General features: G+C 36.7%; 1 protein-coding gene across 4 annotated transcripts in view; it reads right to left on the bottom strand.

The window, feature by feature from the left end:
• The window catches only part of CAMKMT (calmodulin-lysine N-methyltransferase), a 341,744-nt gene that overhangs the window by 311,729 nt on the left and 9,772 nt on the right, over positions 1-20,243 (bottom strand). For all 4 annotated transcript variants that reach the window (XR_015696938.1, XM_014052934.2, XM_014052933.2 and 1 more), the window contains exon 3: positions 13,035-13,099. Coding sequence is in view for 3 of the 4 variants with exons in the window: in XM_014052934.2 (XP_013908409.2) it covers positions 13,035-13,099 (65 nt within the window). In the remaining variant the exon portion in view is untranslated. The remainder of the gene's footprint in view (positions 1-13,034; positions 13,100-20,243) is intronic.

Raw genomic sequence — 20,243 nt, forward strand, 5'->3', positions numbered from 1 at the left:
AAATTGGTTCAAACAGTTAATTCTACATATGTACAAAATCAACTATCAAGGCCTATTAGTGTACGATAATTGTTTAGCACTTGAAGAAGTGACCCTCAAGTCTTTGTTTTGACCCAGTTTCACAAATGGGGCACCGGAATGACCCTCACACAATATAACCAGTAGAGGATCTCAAAAATGTATCTGCCTGTTATGTGAAACCACAGCCTTGCTTATTCAGGCATGTTCACTTAGAAAATAAGTGAAGGATCACTCAAGCGTCATGTCAGGGTTAAAGGATGCTTTATAAAGCCTATAAAACCTCAGGCTTAGCACCATGTTTTGCACTAATACATCAAAATATTCTCTCTACTAGTGCAAGCATTATTCAAAAACCCTATATGATTACATATTGTAAAAGTTATTATTTTTACTATAAAATAAATATGTATACTATATATATTTTATATATATGTGGAAAATCTCAAATGCATTCATTAACATAGCATGGATATCTGCTATTATTGTACATGTTAAAAAACATTATATATGAGCATGGTTTCATAAGTAAGCAAACTACTGTTGTAATACTAAAATGCCATCAGTATTTATTTTGCAGCTGTGTGGATTTAGTGTATACTGATGACATACTATGCTGTGTTTTTTAAGTAGAATCTTGGTAACCTTTGAACTTCAACCTCTAAAGGAAATGGCCAAGGTAAGATGTAAGTGACACGCAAGCCTATTTCCTCCTCTTTTCTGTAAGGCCAACAATGTATAAGAATTGATATTGGAAAAAAGATGTAAGTTGTTTCAAATTATAACTATGGTAAACTCTGCAGATGCTGTTACTTAATAGTTTTGAAAAATTCAGCTAAGGTAACATACATGAACATGAAATTATTTTGTCCAATTAAATTTATTAAAATTGGTTTTTATCCTTTTTTAAGCACTTTGTACCATAAAAATAACTGAGAGTTTAGATGAAATATCATATGAATGGCTTAACCTATGTATATTCCTCTAACCTGTATGCCCTTAAGGTTTAAATATGCTCCCCTTGTTGTTTAATTTGTACATTAACCCTCTTGTGGTTAATATAATTAAATTAAATGTAATTACATTAGAGCACCACCCTTTGAAATTAGACAATAGGCATATTGCAACCTTGCTGTAGCAGCAATGTAGTATTTCTATCACAAACATTCATTGGATTAAAAAAAGCCTTAAATCCCCTAGCCAATTATTGTTCAGGTAGTTAAGATTAGTTGAATTTCTAAAATAAAGTTCCTAATTGTCCAGATTAACAGCAGGTAAAAATCTTCAAATATGACTTCATTATTTATGGTGCCATAAATAAATATCTGGGCAAATAAACAAAGCTAAATTCATTGAATGTCAAAATTATGTCATCCACAATGCACAAAAACAGCAATTAGAGAGGGGGGAAGCTAAATTTAAAACTACAAACTGAATGAGGAAGAATTATTGACAATCACTAATAAAATATTTAAAACTAAATACAGGTCCATTAAAAGTAATGAACCAGAAATACTCAGTAAGGTTTGATTACTAAAAAGGCATTTTGCCTTCTTTGATACTTTTTATAGTATGATGGAATCACTAGAACTGCAATGTGTATACATGGGGATATTCTTAAAGAGTATTTCAAAGCTATAATTAGCATAAAATCCAGCACTGTATGGAGTCCTAGGGGCCCAAGACTCGCCCATTTAACACCACTATTGCATGAATTGCTCTGATTGCCAGTTTGTTTCTGGATCCAATTTAAGATATTGGTTACATATGTATTAAGCACTAAAACTTTACAAGAGAGTGGGAAAAATTATAAATAAGATTTATACTGTATGGTTGCAGTATACTGGGAGACTTACAGTGTCAATATACACAATAAAGTATTTCTTCAAAAAGCTACTAGTAGTAGAAGCATATTCATCAATAAATTCTGAACCAGAAGCAACTTTTTAACAATAATTGGGGGGTATGGTAAGATATTGCTTCTAGCAAAGAATTTATCTGATGCTCTCTTTTTCAAATTGGAAACATTTTTCAATGCAAGCTTCGCATATATCCAATTACATTTTGGTCCATCAAGGAAAACTAACAAACTAACATTTTGAGTCTCTCTAATACTGAAGTATTGGCCACCAAAATTCTCAAAACTAATTAAAAATATTTGCCAGTTAAGGAAATAATCCAGCTTTGAACTCAATTACGCGGGCATATATGCCATTTTATAAAATGCATACAAAATGTAGAAATGAAAGAAGGAAACAGACATCAAAGAAATATATAAACTAAATTTAGAACAAGACAAAATTATTAACTTAATATGCTAATTTTGTATATGTCTACCCTCCATATATGCATGTGTACTCCTATATAGAAATAGAAGTACCGTATTTTTCAGAGTATAAGATGCACTTCCCCCCACCCCAAAAAAAGTGGGTGGAAATGTCTGTGCATCTTATACAGTGAATATTGCGGCTGGGGGATGGGAGTGGGGTTCGTGTGGCATAAATCAGCTGTTCTAGATAGCAGGGATCGCTGTTGCCACCTATCACCACCACCCATTTATAGCAATTGGCGGTGAATGGGCCGTGATGGTGAATGGGTGGCGGCAGTGAATGGGCCATGGCAGCAGCAAATGGACCATGGCGGCAGCAAACGGGAGGTGGTGGCAGTGAACAGGCCACAGAGGTAGAGGCAAAAAATATATATTGTTTTCCTCCTCTAAAGCTAATGTGCTTCTTATAGTCAGTGTTCCCTCTAAGCTGCGCGCCTGCGCAGCTGCGCATATAACAAGAAAACATCGCACACAAGTTTCAAACTGCAGCACAGTGTTTCTTTAAGTGTTTCTTTAAATGTGACTCAAAATATTTACCCTCCCTCCCTTCTCTCTCTGCACCGAACTCTCTCCTCCATCTGGTGATTGGTGAAATCAAGGAAGAGACCGATGATGCTGCAGAAGGAAGAATTCCCATTGGTCCTATGGGACTTCGTTGGTTTATTTATTTTATTTTATTTATTTATTAGACTTATATACCGCTTCATAGGGCTTTCAGCCCTCTCTAAGCGATTTACAAATTTTTTTAGCAAATTGAGTCAGCAACTTGCCCCCACAGTCCGGGTCCTCATTTCACCCACCTCGGAAGGATGGAAGGCTGAGTCGACCCTGAGCCGGTGAGATTTGAACCGCTGAACTGCAGATCACAGTCAGCTAAAGTGGCCTGCAGTACTGCACCCTAACCACTATGCCACCTCGGCTCTTCGGTTCCTGAGAAAACATGATTCGCTGGTTGTAGCCTGTGTTTCTCTGCACATCTGGGATTTCTCAGGCATTGCGTGTCTGAAGCCCCGTTCTGGGCTGGGCAGTCTTTCTGCGATCCCTTCGCTTCGGGCAGAGAGGGAACCAGTGTGGAATTGGACTGCCTGAGCCAAAGGTGTCCACGGGATCTTGAGACTTGATTTTTGAGCAGTAACAATCCATTCCACTCTTTCTTTCCCTTTCTGTCCTTCTTCTATCTTTCCTTTTCCTTTTCCTTTTCTTTTTCTTTTCCTTTCTCCTTTCCTTTCTTCTTTCCTTTCCTTTTTCCTTACCTTCTTTTCCATTTCATTTCCTTTTTCCTTTCCTTTCTCTTTTCCTTTCTCTTTTCCTTTCCTTTTCCTTTCGTTCTTTTCCATTTCCTTTCCTTTCTCCTTTCCTTTCTCCTTTCCTTTCTCCTTTCCTTTCTCCTTTCCTTTCTCCTTTCCTTTCTCCTTTCCTTTCCTTATTTCCTTTCCCCTTTTTTCTTTTCTCTTCCCTTTCCCTCCCTTCTTCATCCTGTCCTTTCTTCTTTCCCATTTCCTTTCCTTTTTCCTTTGCTTCTTTTCCATTTCCTTTCCTTTTTCCTTACCTTTTCTTCTTTCCCATTTCCTTTCCTTTCCCTCCCCCTCCTTTCCTTTCCTTCTTTCCTGGGGGTCTGAGGAAGAGGGAGGGGACCCTTTTCCTCCTTGTCCCCCTCCGCAACATCTGCTCTGATGGCAATTATGGCTAAAAAAAAAGGTGCTCAGGCATGAAAATGTGCCACACACACTGAAAAAAAAATTAGAGGGAACATTGCTTATAGTCCGGAGCATCTTATAATCTGAAAAATATGGTGCATTGGCACAATGAACCAGGTAGAAGAAATAAGAATTCTTCTCAATGGGGTGTTCAAATCAGTCCTACATGGCAGCTAAATGTAACATGTAATTCATTGTTAAAAGATTTTTACAGTCTTCTAATAGTCTAATTTAAGATGCCAAATCATTTTATAAAGTGTAATTTGTTAAAGTTTCATGTCACTTTATTTCACTTCAAAGAGTATTACATTTAAAATATACATTCCAACTTTCAGAACTCTCTGATCATTCAAGAAAAAGTCAGGGAAGGGAAAGCCAAAGCCAAAGCCAATGCTGGAAAAAGAGAAAAAAGAAGATTCATATGAATTACCACTGTGTCTACTGAAAATGTTACTGTGGACAACTGTATTAGTGTATAATGTTCAGTGTATGTTTGAAAGAAGTAAAAGTTTAACCTCCAACCATATGACTTGATGAAAGAAACTCCCATAGTAAAGGTAGTACTCGACTTACGACCACAATTGACCCTGAAATTTAGGTTCTATATTGTTGTCATAAATCAAGTCACCATGTGTCCACATCACTCAGCAATCACAGTCCAAGGATTCTCAGTTGTGGCCGTTAAGTGATCACATGGGTTATTAAGCATAATATGGGGGTGCCTCAGGGACCTGGCGCAAACCACATATGAGCTGGTGTATGGTACAAAGCTGAAGCTGCCCTACCCTAGCCCTACAGTGTGGAGGAAGTGCTGGCTCTGGCCGGAAGTAGAGGCATGAGTTTTCAGAAGTCTAAACCAGCTACCATCACCCAGACCCCTATGTCAGCCCTAGCATCACTGCTGCCACTGAGGAATGCTGCCCAACTTCCCACCCCCGCCTATCTTCCTCCTGATTTAGACCAACCACCCTGCATAGTGGCTCTTGGGTGCAGCACCGGACCTGGGCCTGATGTAGAGAACTGGAGCCTTCAGGAGTCTCATTCAGCTGCCATCACAACAGGCTTCTACACAAACTCTTGCACCACTGCTGCCTTTCAGAAAGGCCACCTTGTGCCCTTCTTCAAGATGCACAAACCTCAGAGAACAGCACAATTGCCCCCAATGTTCCTCCAGATTTGCTGTGCACCATTTATCTTTTGGCATTTTTCGCCTGCTGTTAAGAGGCCCTTCAGAATTGGCTCCAAAAGTAAGCAGCATACATATCTTGTTTACATGTTCTGTCAATTTCATTCCCAAGCTTGACCATAACATTTGTCAACTGCCTCCTTTTCTGCATCAGTGGTTAAAGCATACATTTGGAAAAGCTTCAGAGGAGACAGAGCTGCTAGTGGATTAATTGCTGAATGTATCATCATGACATTCCATTACAGTATAGCAAGAATGGGAAAATCAGACACACCTTTTTCGACGAAAGCGCGCATTTGACGTCATCACAGCGCGACGAAAAAAATTAAAAATTGAAATAAAATTAAAATTAAAGCAAGCCGATTCACATAAAGGTAAGGGTTAGGGCTAGGGTTAGGGTTAGGTTAAGGGTTAGGGTTAGGTTTAGAGCATTAGGGTTACGTTTAGCGTTAGGTTAAGGGTTAGCGTTAGGTTTAGCGTTAGGTTAAGGGTTACGTTTAGCGTTAGATTTAGGGTTAGGTTAAGGGTTAGGTTTAGGGTTAGGGTTAGGGTTAGGTTTGGGGGGGTTAGGGTAAGGTTTTCACTTTATTTTTACATTTTTCGATCACAGCGCGATGTTTTCGTCGTGCTGTGATGACGTCAAATGCGCGCTTTCGTCGAGCGCGATTTTGTCCTCCGCGGTTTTGTGGTGGAACCTATAAGCCTCCTAAAGGCTGTGCATGCCCCTTTTTTGACAAAAAATGGGCCCATTTTTGTGAAAAATGGCCTGTTTTTGGGAGGTCTGCAGAGTGCAAAACCTTTTTTTAAAAAAATATGCCTCTTCAAAATCTTGGTGCATCTTATACTCCGAAAAATATGGTAGGTACTGCTTGAGCAGGGGATTGACTAGAAGATCTTCAAGGTCCCTTCCAACTCTGATATTCTATTTTCTACGATTCTCTCCTTAAAATTATGTATCTCTTGATTTGTTCACATACATTTACAATCTTTCTCAAACAAATTCTTGCTAAGACTAACTTCCTATGTTTTAATTGGATGAATATGTTTTCATACTTGAAAAGTAGAATAAGAAATTCTGAGATACTCAATCTATAATTTATGTCTATGTTTTCAAGAAAACTGGGAAACTGCTCAAGATCCCAAACTTTGCAGACTTCTTGACCCTGACTAAAGAACACTTGGGTATGAGAAGCATAATATAAAAAAGAAGAAAGCAACGTAAAACACAACAAATAAATTTTGGAGGAAAATATTTTGAAGGAATGTGAGCAGAATGTTATCATCCACAATAAAGACAGAATTATAGAAATCTAAATCATAATTTTAATCCACTAAATATAGACATATATATTTCTTCTTTTCTTTTTAATAACCCCCAGCTCTTGAAAAGCTATTTTGAATGGTTCCTAAATGATCTTGATCAGTTTTTGCAAATAGATAGTAAAGAAAATATCCCCATTCTGCTAAGGGATCAACAGATATTGTATTAATAATAATTTGTTATAAATAATAGTACAATAATGATATAGATAATATATCTAAAAATGTATTATTGTTAGAAGAAACTCAAATTTATCAAAGCAATTTCACAGTATATTATTCTTTATTACATTTTAAAATGAAAAAATATTCATGATATTCAGGCAAGCTAGCCATTCACAATCAAAGAAAATCAAATTTGTAAATGTATCCTTTGTAAATACTCATTTGTAAATTAGCATTTGTAAACAAGTATAAGACTTGTTTGTAATTTGGGGTAGGAAAATGTATATACATTCAAAAGATTATATATTCAACAATATGCTCAGTTTTCTCAACCAGTTGTAGCCATCAGAAACACATACAAAATTTAAGTGCATTTCTATCTCCTGAGTGTTGTGCAGTGCAAGATCTTTAATTGCTTGGCTATTTAAACTGCTTCCTCAGTAAAACATAAGCATGGAGAGTTGTACTGCCCCCTGCTGTTGACTTTATTTTAGAACAATAACTTTTTCCTGGAAAGACCATTTTTATTAATTGAATTGATTCAAAGATTGTTCATCTTAAAATTATGTATATCTAACTTAAGAAATTCAAATCTTCGATACTTTTCCCACTTGGCAGAATTTACATTTCACTTATCACTGTTTGTTTACTGAGTGAGAAATGCATTGCCATTTCCTGAAGGAAAAGAGGGATATAAATCTAAAAATAATGTTTTCCCCAGTTTCACCCTCATGATAAGCAGCATGAAATCATTAAATCAGCCTACTCAGCAAGGTTACTGTAAATCAATTCTGAAGCAATTGCAGTAGGCAATATAGATGCAAAGACTCATAAGAATTTTGATTTTTTTCTTCACATACAATAATATTCCTCAATATATTATTAATGCTAACTAAACTAAGATATAAAACAGAGAGATAGAAATAACCCTCTGCATCTCAACTTACCTTTTTTTAAATTTTGCTTCCAAATTATTCAGTTATACAAATGTTTGGTGTTACTGTTATGGCAGGTCTGCCACTTATTAGAAAGTATTCAGATTTTTTTAAAAAAATTTCTCCAGAGGAACAGTGGCTCCACCTATGTTAATGCAGTCCTCAAAGTTTAGCAAATCTGAATTGTCCTCTGTGGGTAAGCCACATAACTTTGTAAACTTTGGAATCATTTAGACACTTGAATCATGATCAGTTAGAACTACCTTGAGTATAACATCAGCATAGTAAAAAGGTTGTCCACTACTCCCAGAAAGCATCCACATAGATTTGCTATATTAACGATAAATAGCCATTGGTCATTTGCATATATTAATGCATTTAAGCATGTGAACATTTCAAATTGTCCTTAGCGTAGCACTGAAGCCAAGCAATGTTTAAAGATGCAAAAAGGCAGCTGGCAACACAATGCCAGACTAATTTTAAACTATAGAGGTGGTAACAGTACTAAAGCAGAGCTTGTCAAGCATGAGGTTCATCCCAACCAACTCTGTATTCTACTTACAATTGAAAGGCCTACTATAGCAAAACCCAGTCCTGCATGCAACATATACATTACAAATCCATACACTGGTACTCAAAAGTTTGTGAACCTTTTTGAACTTTCAATACTTCTGCACAAATTTTGATAGTAAGTACCCAGAATTATATAGACCTCATTTACTCACATACACCACACACACACAGTCCTATTACGTATTATCCTACTGATTGAAACAATTTAGCTGACTCTAAATTCCCCTTAAATGAACTGTAATCTTATAGGAAAACATATTTATGCCATATATCCAATATGGAATTTTGGAATATTTTTCTCAATAAATAAATGAGCAAGTACAATATTTTAAAGTGACTCATAGCAAAAGTGCTTGCATGTATTACTGAATAACAAAATAAACATTAAAACAATATAAATAAATGGCAGTATAAATAAGGATAAAATTATTTCATTCAATAAAAGATAGGTGTAATGAAATAATATAAACATAAGAAGCCATGTTTCAGTTTCTTGTATGAGGAGTATACATACCCATATAAAGACCAGCAGTTGGTAAAATATAAAACTTAAACTTAAAGTAGTTTATTCAAATTTAATATAATGCTGCCAGCTAGTGGCAGCATTTTATTTTGAGTTAATGAGCTACTTTACTACTGAGCAGCTTTAGAAGCTAGACTATTTTGCTAATAAGATGCCTGAGATAAGATACATGGATGCAAACTGTATATTAATCTACATTAAGCTAGCTGAAAAATGAAAGAAGCTACTATTATTTGGATTTTGTGGTTTAAGAATTAATATCTTACATATTTCAATATTAATACTATTGCTCCCAATCAGGATACACATTAGAGCAAGTCTGTAGAATTTTTATTTGTGCAGTCAAATATTCCTCCATGCTTACTTGTACTGTTTTTTTCATCACCCAATTATGAAGAGCTTTCCAAATGCAAATCTAATTCACAGGGAGAATGTGTGATACAGATAGTATCGCAACCACACGTTCAACAACTATTACAAAGTTACAAAAATGCTCAACAAGTGATATTTGTGAGTGGTCCTTGACATTCTGGCCATCCAGCATCCTGTGGTTACACTATAATGCTCCAGGAGCTTAGCAACCAGCTCACACTTATAACAGTTGCAATGTCCTCCTGTCATGTGATCACCTATTCTGATTTCCTGCTGGCTTCTCACAAGCAAAGCCAGTGGGGAGGCTGACAGGGAAGGTTGCAAATTGTGCCTATAATTTAATCCTGCTTCCTGCCACTTTTTCTTCTAAGGAGCACCCACCTATTTGCAGACCTTCGGCTCACACTCTATAGCACATGCTGGTGGCCACCAGCATAACCTGCACCCAGCACCAGTTCACCACTGGTGCACCCTCTCACACCTGGCAACAGCCACTCTCAGCCTATCTGCACTTGCAACAACCACTTAACTGCCCATTAGCCTGCTTGAGAGCTGCCTGGGACTTGCAACTTTCTACCATGGCTTCCCCATTGGATTTGCTAGGTGAAAGCCGGCATAAAGTTGTGGGGAGATTCCTTGCATAAAGACTCATAATCCTCACTTAACAATGCCAACAGGGACAGCTGGGTTTGTCGTGGTTATGCAATGTAGTCATATGACATTGTGTTTTACAACCACATGGCTTTGGGACCAAAACGTTAGTCCCAACACACACACAAACCTACAGAAGCACAAAATAATCAATATTCACAAACTCTACCAGTTTTTCAACCTCTGCTCTCATTTTTTTTTCAAATTTAAAATTTTATTAGCTATACAGTATATTCGTAGGGTTCTTTCAATTAGTCTTGATATTAGTTGTTGGTTGTTGTTTTTTTTGCAATATATAAATCATTTATCTAGGCAGTTGCTAGGAATTGAGACTGAATGAAAGGCAGACACACACAAAATTCCCATAGTCCTCCTTTTTTCCTGTCAATCTGTGAATTAATTTTTTCTATCTAACACTATTTCAATAACACATTTGCTAAGCACACTTTAGGCAAGCTGTATTATAAAGACTGAGATACTCAGAGAGGATGAAAGCTTACAAGTTGAAGCTGAATTGTACCAAGCTTTTTGCTATGTTATTCACTATCATGTAGATTCTATTATCATTCTGAGTTCAAAAGTTAGTTTTTAAAATTGATGTTTTTCTGAACTTAAAATGTCAGTTCACAATGAAGTATAATCCAATATTGATTTTTAAAAAGACATATTTTAAATGAATTAACTATATTTAAGAATGGTTTCATTTACTACTAATGGAAGCAGAATATTAGTTTTTTTTCTCAGTCTTATTTATACAGAAAACTGTTTTTTTTTAAATTTGTATATGGATTTACAAAAACACAGTAAAATTTCTGGGGGGGAAATCTGAATATCTGATTTATTCTTTTTTTAAATATATTGCTTATGTTCCTATAAATGTAACAATAATATTTCTAGTACTTCTACATGTCAATATGCTCCATTTTAGTCTTCAAAAATTTCTTTAACTGTAAAGATTCATAAATCAAAGTTAGACTTTATATATAATATCCCAGGCCCAGACACTTTGTTTTCTTTACTTTTTAATGAACAAACATCTGGCATTGATTATAATATCAGGTTTGCAATACAAAAGAGTGTTCTTTATGGTAAATCAAAAGTGTTTCAAAAGTTAGAGAAGATGGATCTTTTCATTATGCTAGAGGTAGATGAGTTCAAGATAACCTAGTGACTCCCCTCCTCTAGTCTATTCGTTTTTCCTTGTCTCCCAGCAGCACATGATTTGAAATGAGAGGATTGATTGGGGGCTATCCTCAAATTTGATACCAACAAGGCTGATTACTAATCACTTTCCTCCAAATTTCCTGCCTCTTATTCTCCCCTTCATGTACCCCAAAAAAGGAACAATGGCAGACTGTAATCAAAGCCAGACTATCATGGACAGGTTTAGAGCAGTTGTCCTCATACCTCCCTTTCTGTTCCCTTTGTTCCTCCCTTATGGTTTCCAGTGGTGGGTTCCTACCAGTTCAAACTGGTTCAGCTAAACTAGTAATGGTATGGCAGCCTGGGTCACTGGAACTGCAACACCCCTGAACCGGTTCACCAGTCTCTTCTGCCATCGCTGGCATGTTTCTGTGCATGCGCAGAACAGTTTTCATTCAACTGCGCATGTGCAGCAATGCACAGTGGGTGCAGGCGCGAGCAAAGTGCACACATATAACACCCTCTCAGTGAATCGGTAGTAAACTGGTTAGGAACCCACCACTGGTTGAAACATCTGAAAACAATACCAAAAATATGCACTCATACACCAGTAGCAAAAATCAGAAAATAAGAATGAATATTTCAGGACAGGATATTCAGGAATATTCCAACAGTCAAATCCTCTAAAATACAGTATATCCCTCTATACTGAAATAATTTGAAGGAAACCTAACTCTTAATAGGATTGTATTGTGACATGAGTAATTGGCTCTCTGAATGGCATACTCTTTCTATAATAAACAATATTACAAATGAATAAATTGAAAGAGAAGTAAATCCTTTGTTGATAATTATATTTTCTACATTAAATTGAGATTCAGTGTTACTTTGCATTCATTGTTAATCTTGATCTCAAAGATAATTGGTATTATACATATGTATATTCTCTAATGTAATGATGACACTTAAGGAAGTTAATTATGTGTCAAAAGAAATCTCTGAATAAATGGGCCTAGAAAGCCAAATGGAAGCAAAGTGCTATGTCAAAATATTTAATTTGATGAATAATTTCAAATTATTTGTTATTATATTTAGTTGTTCTAAATCAGATTGGGAAAAAATGAAACAAACGTATTTATTTATTTATTTATTTATTTATTTATTTATTTATTTATTTATTTATTTATACTTGTGAGGTGATATGAAGATCAGGTAAATCTGTTAGTCATGACCTCCATTTCATGGAATATTCTACCCCCACCCCCAAGAAATGAATGTTGTCAACCTACTTTCATTTTATAAATTGGCACTTTTGTTCCAGTGTGTTTATTCAATCCTTAAATTAGTTTTCAGGATGTTAGTACTCCATGAGTACTAACACTGCCTTTCTTGTAAGATTAACAATAGATTCTTGCAACTCTGAAAACACTTCCCTAGTCCCCTGTCTTTACTTTCCAAATAATTGGAGGGGGGGGGCATTTTCTAAGATACTTACTCCAACCTCATTCCTCCTTTCAAGACAGATTTTGTTCAAGATCAGATCATTGTCTAGGCTGCAGCTCTTCCTCCTATTTCCCAAAGTTGTTCTCGCAACCCATTGCAATGTATGTGATATTATTAATATGTGATATTATAATCACTTTTCAAGGCTCCATATGTAGCAGATATTTCAACAGATAATTATGGGAAAAAATGTTTCAAATGCAATGAAAGTAATACTATTCAATATAAGCACTTATTAAATTATTTGTTACATCTCATGCTTGCTATTACTATATTTTTTTTAAAGGATGATAAAACATTTAGTTTACTATATGACTTCTTTGTGATCACTTTTAAATAAGTTGTGCTAAACATTAGTTTCATATTATTTTGTTTAAGACATGTAGATTTTTACATGTATAAAATTGTATAGGTTTATATTTAATTTGGTTTTATAGTCCTGCTATAGTGCCTGGCTTTTATACAATACATTATTTCTTACTAGCACTTAAGATCTCCTCTTTGTCTGATTTTAGTTCTGGTTTTCCTTCTGTGATATTCACATTGAAAAAATATCTTGGCAGATTTTTGTACTGAGATACATGCTAAATTTTATTAATAAAACGACCATAATACTTACAAACATTTCCTGTGTTGTCAAAACTTGTCAGAACATCTTCAACATTTAATAATCTGCTGTTGCATCTAAGAAAAAAAAATAACCATCACTATTAACAGTGCAAAAAAAGGACAATGTCATATGCACAGCCATCACGATTTTTTAAAGTCTTGCCACTAGAGGGAGAAAAGGAAAAAGTCTGTAACTTACTACTCTGTGTTCAAATTATAACTCATTAATCACTGAAATGTAGGCTGCAGGTACCCTTTGTGAAAGGGTAGAACCTGAAGATAAAATGAGCCATTTGAATAGACAAAATAGGCTGTGGTCTCATTTCTTCATCTAGTTTTATTTTTTTTCCCTCCTTTCTGTTCTGGGCTCCATCTCTCATTTCATCTTTCCTTGTACTTTTCCTGATCCATTTGTGATTTATATACCACAGCTGCTGATTCTCACTGATACTTTTTGTTATTATAAGGCACAACCATCTCAAGATTTCAGAATACAAAACAAAGCTGTAACTATTATTCCAACTGAACAATTTGTGTTTTCATTAGAAATGGTTGCACATGCAAAATCTCTTACTAAATGACAAATAGATTCTTGACTTTTTACCTTTCCTCTACTCTCAATGCACGATTAACAATACAGAGTTATTAATACAAGTCACCATAGCAACTATATCTATAATACGGAAAGGAAAGGAAAGTTCAAATGAAATGGAGTTAAAGGGCCACTACCTTAGTCCTCTTTGTCTCTCTGACTCCCCCTGTCAGGCCTGCAGTCATATTCCTTTTAAGATCTTTGGCCTGCCACACACACTCTCTCTCTTTCTTTACTATGCTGTTTCATTAGTGGAGAATTGGGAGGGGGAACAGTAAGGAGCAGGATGTGTTGTCAAAATAAAACATTCCTTTCTAGAAAGCTCAAGGTCATCTTTTGTCTCCGCACCTCTGCACCTGACCGGAACTAGATGGGTGAAAATGCCAGCATGGCAGAGGAAGATTGGACCATGTGATGAACGTGTGGTTGTGGGGGAAAGGTCTTGAACTTTCAACTGGGTGGAAAACCCAGGAAGCTTTCAGATTCGGGTCTTCCACAGATGTACCAACATGTCTCTCTTATTAAATTGGAACTTTGATGAAAACTATGCCTTGAACTCTGATTTAATTCTGGATGATATTTGGAACGCTGACATTAACCCGAATCTATATATAATCTTTATTGTCATTGTACTTAAATACAAAATTGGTTAGTTCTGGTCTAGTGGTCAGGTCACACACCCCTTGTAGCCAGCAGCTCCAATCACCAACCTTAGAAAAGTTCAAATGAAATGGAGTTAAAGGACTACTACCTTAGTCCTCTTTGTCTCTCTGACTCCCCCCTTGTAGCCAGCAGCTCCAATCATACTTAAAAGACTGCCCAAATAAATCAGTCCAGACCAGAATAGTTTTTCCATTTTCCATGAGGCCAAGCTAGTATCCACACTGAAGTTTCAGAGAATTCCTATAATTTAAAGTTAATCTAGGAACAATTTTCTCAGTTTCCACGTATAAGGTGAAGAACTTGGTATTTTTCTTTGGCTTTCACTGCTTTTACATAGTAACTCTAGTACAGATCACTCCACTGACTGGTATTTTTGATTTTATATTGAAGTTATTGTCTCTCTTATTATTTCTGTTCCTGTACAGGTAGTCCTCACTTAATGACTGCTCTGTTTAGCAATTGTTTAAGGTTATGATGGTGCTGAAAAAGCAACTTTATGACTGTGCTTGCACTGCAGTCATCCCTACAGTCACATGATCAAAATTCAGGTACTTCGCAACTAGCAGGCAAGATCACATGATCATCATTTTTGCACTTCAAAGATGATTTCCAATAAGTAGAATCAATGGAAAACTGGAGGTAAAATAGCAAGTTTGTGGTTTCATTTAATGATTATGGGAATTCAATTAACAACTGCAGCAGAGGTGAGGTTGTAAATCTATTGCAGTCACATAATGTGTTCCTTAAGAGCCATTTTGTTTAGAGATAGAGTTAACAGTCCCATTTGGGGTTGTTAAGCAAGGACTACCTGTTGTGTCATTCCTTTGACACTGGAAAGTGGTAGCATTTTATACCATCCATCTCCTATTTACTCATTATTAAACAATTCATAATTGTGTAATTATGAACAATTAGAACTTTGTATAAGAAGAACATTGTATAACCAGACAGGACAAAGTACACTCTACTTTCTCTAGATAGTTTTCACAAAGTCACAATACACAACGTGATACTAGAACAGGCTTTTTACCAAAAACTAGAAACACAGGGAAACAATACTGTCCAAAAGAGATTTGCTTCCAGGCCTTTGAGCAAAGTAGAAGGAAAAAGCGGTACAAGACATTTATTATTTATTTATTTATTTATTAATGGGATTTATATGCCGCCCAATCCCAAAGGACTCCGGGCGGCTTACAAAAAAGAGGAAGAAAGAAATAATAAAAAAGACAGATTTAAAATCACAACACATGCATTCGTTCTAATCGGGGCTGGACCTCAATGGTGGGGTCAACAGCCCCAAGCCAGGTTTTAACAGCTTTCCTGAAGGCCATGAGAGTGGGTAAGGTCCGGATCTCTGGTGGTAGCTCATTCCAAATGGTCGGAGCAGCCACAGAGAAGGCTCTCCTCCGGGGAGCCGCCAGCCGACATTGTCTGGTTGACGGCATCTGTAGGAGGCCCAATCTGTGGGATCTCACTGGCCGCTGGGAGGTATGTGGCAGTAGGCGGTCTTGCAGGTAGGCTGGCCCTAAGCCATGTAGGGCTTTAAAGGTAATAACCAACAGCTTGAATTGCGTCCGGAGACCAATCGGTAGCCAGTGAAGCTCGCGGAGGACAGGTGTAAAGTGGGTGTACCTTGGTACACCCAATATCGCTCGCGCGGCCGCATTCTGGACTAGCTGCAGTCTCCGAACGCTTTTCAAAGGTAGCGTATTGGTATTATTGAAAAATAATTGCTACAAACAGTGCTCACATTGGATAAATAACAGTCATAGGATTTTTTTCATATTGCTTCACAATCTTGTCACAGTAAATATACTTTATCTGACCCTCTGCATTCTGGAAAAATACATTCTTGCAATCTTTTGCCTTGTTAGAGTGAGTAATGTGACACATAAAAGCTTTCTCTGCTTTTGGATATCTATCAACATTTCTCCAAGAAAAATCACATCCTATTTTAAATTCTTTATGTAGTTTGCTTAATAATAGCATATGAATCAGTTACAAGAGTGCATGAAATGGAAAATGTTTTGTTTCAAACCTGAAACAATGATAGTGTATTGCAAAAGTTCTGCTAATCCATTCCAGATGGGCCATGATTTAGCTGCAACAAAATTGGACTGCTGTTTCAACCAAAACAAAGAGGAAATCCTCAAGTGGTGTTCATGGAGTGAGAAGGCAAAGCTGCTATGCATTTTCCTTCCTTACCAAGCAGTTCTAAACATGCCACATCCATAAACCATCTTATTATACCTTTCCTCTCTGTTTTTCCTCAGTCCCGGTTGCCAATGTGGCAAATCCCAGTGGCCCACCCACTTTCTAATATTCCCAGAGCCATTATTTCCTTTCCCGTTCTGCATTCCCTCAGTTGTCGTTGATAAGCTTAGCCTTAGCTTTTTGCTGTTCTTATCCCTTATGTCAAAACATTTCAAACTCTAATAATTGTATTAGTCTAATAATTAAACCCAGTTTAGTTCTATATATCAACTGAATAATCAAATTTGGACATAAGCCACATGAAACCAGTTGGTCAGCACATGGAGCTGTTTCTAACTGAACTGCTGGCGCAGCACTATAAGCAGCTTGTTTTTCAAATAGGTCACTTTACATCTATAAATATTTAGCATGGATTTCATCAAATCCATTCTATGAAGTCATGTCAGGCTTAACTCTAGGCAATAAGCCATTCATTTTATTTTTATTTCATCTTTATTATATTTTGCAAATAATTCAAGGTGGCGAACATATCTAACATACCTTCTGTTAGGAATATAATCTAACAGTTGGGTTGGCAATATATAAATCATGTAACAATGCTATACCTGTTTCTTTAAATCATACTGTAAAATGTGATTGGTTGCTGTTTCCCTCAATTGGCCATAAGAGGGAGCCAGAATGACTGTTAGCTCTCTGTTTGTTAGATGCTGGGCTGATCTGATCTGAGTGTTTTGGAAGCTGGCTGTTAGAAAGTGCCGTGAGCTATTGTAAGTTTTGCAACTGCTAGCAAACTTTGAGTACTGAACTGATTATATGATACTGGACTATGTTATTTGGATTATACCTTAACTGAAAGACATTGATGACTGACGGTCTTATCCGTGAATGACTTGGACTGTTTGATGGACTCTGATACCTCTATTTCCATGAAAGTAAAAGCCTATTTAAACTGCAGTGTCTCTGTATGCTGGTTTGTATGTTCTCCAACAACACTCTCACAACACTTCTCTGAACCTACTCGCTCTCCCAATGGGGAGCTTACCTAACACTAGTTATGGGCCCAGAGTGTACCAGACGTAGCTAAAGGAGAGTTGGTGTTGATACACAATACTGCATACAGACAGCTGTTTATTTAGTGATTGCACTATCCTGGAGAAGATGGCGAGCGACCCATCAACAAGCCTATCGATGATAACCCGGTTGGATGGAACAAACTATGTTTCCTGGTCTATGAAACGCAGTCTACTCCTGCGTAGGGAAGGTTTATGGGATGCTGTACAGAATCTACCGGATATAACTGCTTGGAATCCAGATAACGTTGATGATGCCAAGAATATAGCAGATTTTCAGCGATGCAACAAACGGGCATTGTGTATAATTGGTCTAACACTGAATGACCAACAATTAGTACACATTCATGGAGAAAATTCTGCTGCAAGATGTTGGGAGAATTTGAAGAGGATTTATGTACGTGACACTGTAGGTGCACACATACATCTTACACGAAAACTGTTTAGGGCATGTCTTCCGAGAGGTGGAGATATGTTAGCTCATTTAACCTTTGTGAAAGGCATTTTCCAGGAGCTACATGAAAAAGAACTAAAGAAAAAGAACTGCTAAATCTCTCAGCCCCACTCGATGGTATGGTATGATTGTTGTTTTTTTAAAATGTGTTCATCTTTTTATTTTTTTATTTTGTACCCCCTCCCCTCTTCGATTTTTAGCTGCCCTGAGTCTCTCGGGAATAGGGCAGCTTATAAATTGAATAATAATAATAATAATAATAATAATAATAATAATAATAATAATCCTCTGATGATGCCAAATGCAGACTTTGCAAAGAAGCTGATGAAACTGTTGATCACATACTCAGCTGCTGTAAAAAAATCGTGCAGACTGATTATAAATTGCGGCACAATTCAGTAGCACAAATGATCCATTGGAATTTGTGCAAAAATTATAATATTAAAACAGCAACAAACTGGTGGGAACATCAGCCTGAAAAAGTCACCGAAAATCAGATGGTCAAGATCTTGTGGGATTTCCGTATACAAACCGACAAAGTACTGGCGCATAATACACCAGACATCACACTGGTTGAGAAAAATAAGGTCACAATCATAGACATCGCAATACCAGGTGATAGCAGGGTCGCCGAGAAGGAACATGAAAAAATCGCAAGATACCAGGACTTAAAAATCGAAATTCAACGACTATGGCACAAACCAGTAGTGGTAATTCCAGTGGTAATTGGCACACTGGGCGCTATTCCAAAAGCACTGGAATTACATTTAAAACAGTTAAAAATTGACAAAATCACCATCAGTCAAATGCAAAAAGCTGCACTGCTTGGATCTGCACGCATATTACGAAAATACGTTACGACGTCCTAGGCCCCTGGGTGGGGCCCGACTAGTAACCAATGCCAAATCCGGCGAAACAACTGGCCGCTGTGATACAATTGTGTAATAATAATAATAATAATAATAATAATAATAATAATAATAATAATAATAATAGGCAGCAATTCAGATGGCTGTAAATTCAATTCAATCTTGCTGTAAAAACTAGGTCAAAATACACTGATATAAGATATCTTAATGTAAGGATAAGTGTGAATAGTAAATTAGTTTCACTGGAGTATTGTATATCCGAAGATAACATTGCAGATCATTTTACTAAGGCCCAAGATATAAAGCATAAACGTTGTTGCGAGGAATATGGATTAAGATTGTAAGATTTATATATTGTCCTCCCCAAAGGGGAGAATGTTAGGAATATAATCTAACAGTTGGGTTGGCAATATAGAAATCATGTAACAATGCTATACCTGTTTCTTAAATCATACTGAAAAATGTGATTGGTTGCTGTTTCCCTCAATCGGCCATAAGAGGGAGCCAGAATGACTGTTAGCTCTCTGTTAGATGCTGGGCTGATCTGATCTAAGCGTTTTGGAAGCTGGCTGTTAGAAAGTGCCGTGAGCTATTGTAAGTTTTGCAACTGCTAGCAAACTTTGAGTACTGAACTGATTATATGATACTGGACTATGTTATTTGGATTATCCCTTAACTGAAAGACATTGATGACTGACTGTCTTATCCATGTATGACTTGGACTGTTTGGTGGACTCTGATACCTCTATTTCCACGAAAGTAAAAGCCTATTTAAACTGCAGTGTCTCTGTATGCTGGTTTGTGTATTTTCCAACAACACTCTCACAATGCTTCTCTGAACGTACTCGCTCTCCCAATGGGGAGCTTACCTAACACCTTCCTCCTCCTATTTTCCCCACAACAACTCTGTGAGCTGAGCTGAGCTGAGCTGAGCTGAGAGAGCATGACTGGCCCAAAGTCACCCAGCTGGTTTACATGATTAAGGTGGGACTAGAATTCACATTCTCCCACTTTCTAACACAGTGACTTAACCACTAGACTAAACTGACCTTGTCATTAAGTCACTGGGTTAGTAATTGGTCTAGTCCTCTATTCAGAAACTTGCTTATACCAGAAAATCACAAATTATATGTCTCCACACACATATGGGTCATATTCTTTTTGAGTACAATAGAGAAGTAGCCTCAAACATCAAGAAAATATCTTCCCAAAATCCATTTATTTGCCCAACAATGTGGTAAGAAGTTACTGTTGCCATAGAATCAAATATTGGGTTTTTCAGTGCCAATGAATATGTGCATTGATAAACTGAACCAGTCAGTTCCTAGGACTATTAGTAAATTTAATGAGGTTGCTA

This window comes from Thamnophis sirtalis, unplaced genomic scaffold, assembly GCF_051295495.1.
Source record: "Thamnophis sirtalis isolate CommonGarterSnake01/CBP01778 unplaced genomic scaffold, rThaSir2_p1.2 scaffold_6, whole genome shotgun sequence".
Classification (NCBI taxonomy): Eukaryota; Metazoa; Chordata; class Lepidosauria; order Squamata; family Natricidae; genus Thamnophis; species Thamnophis sirtalis.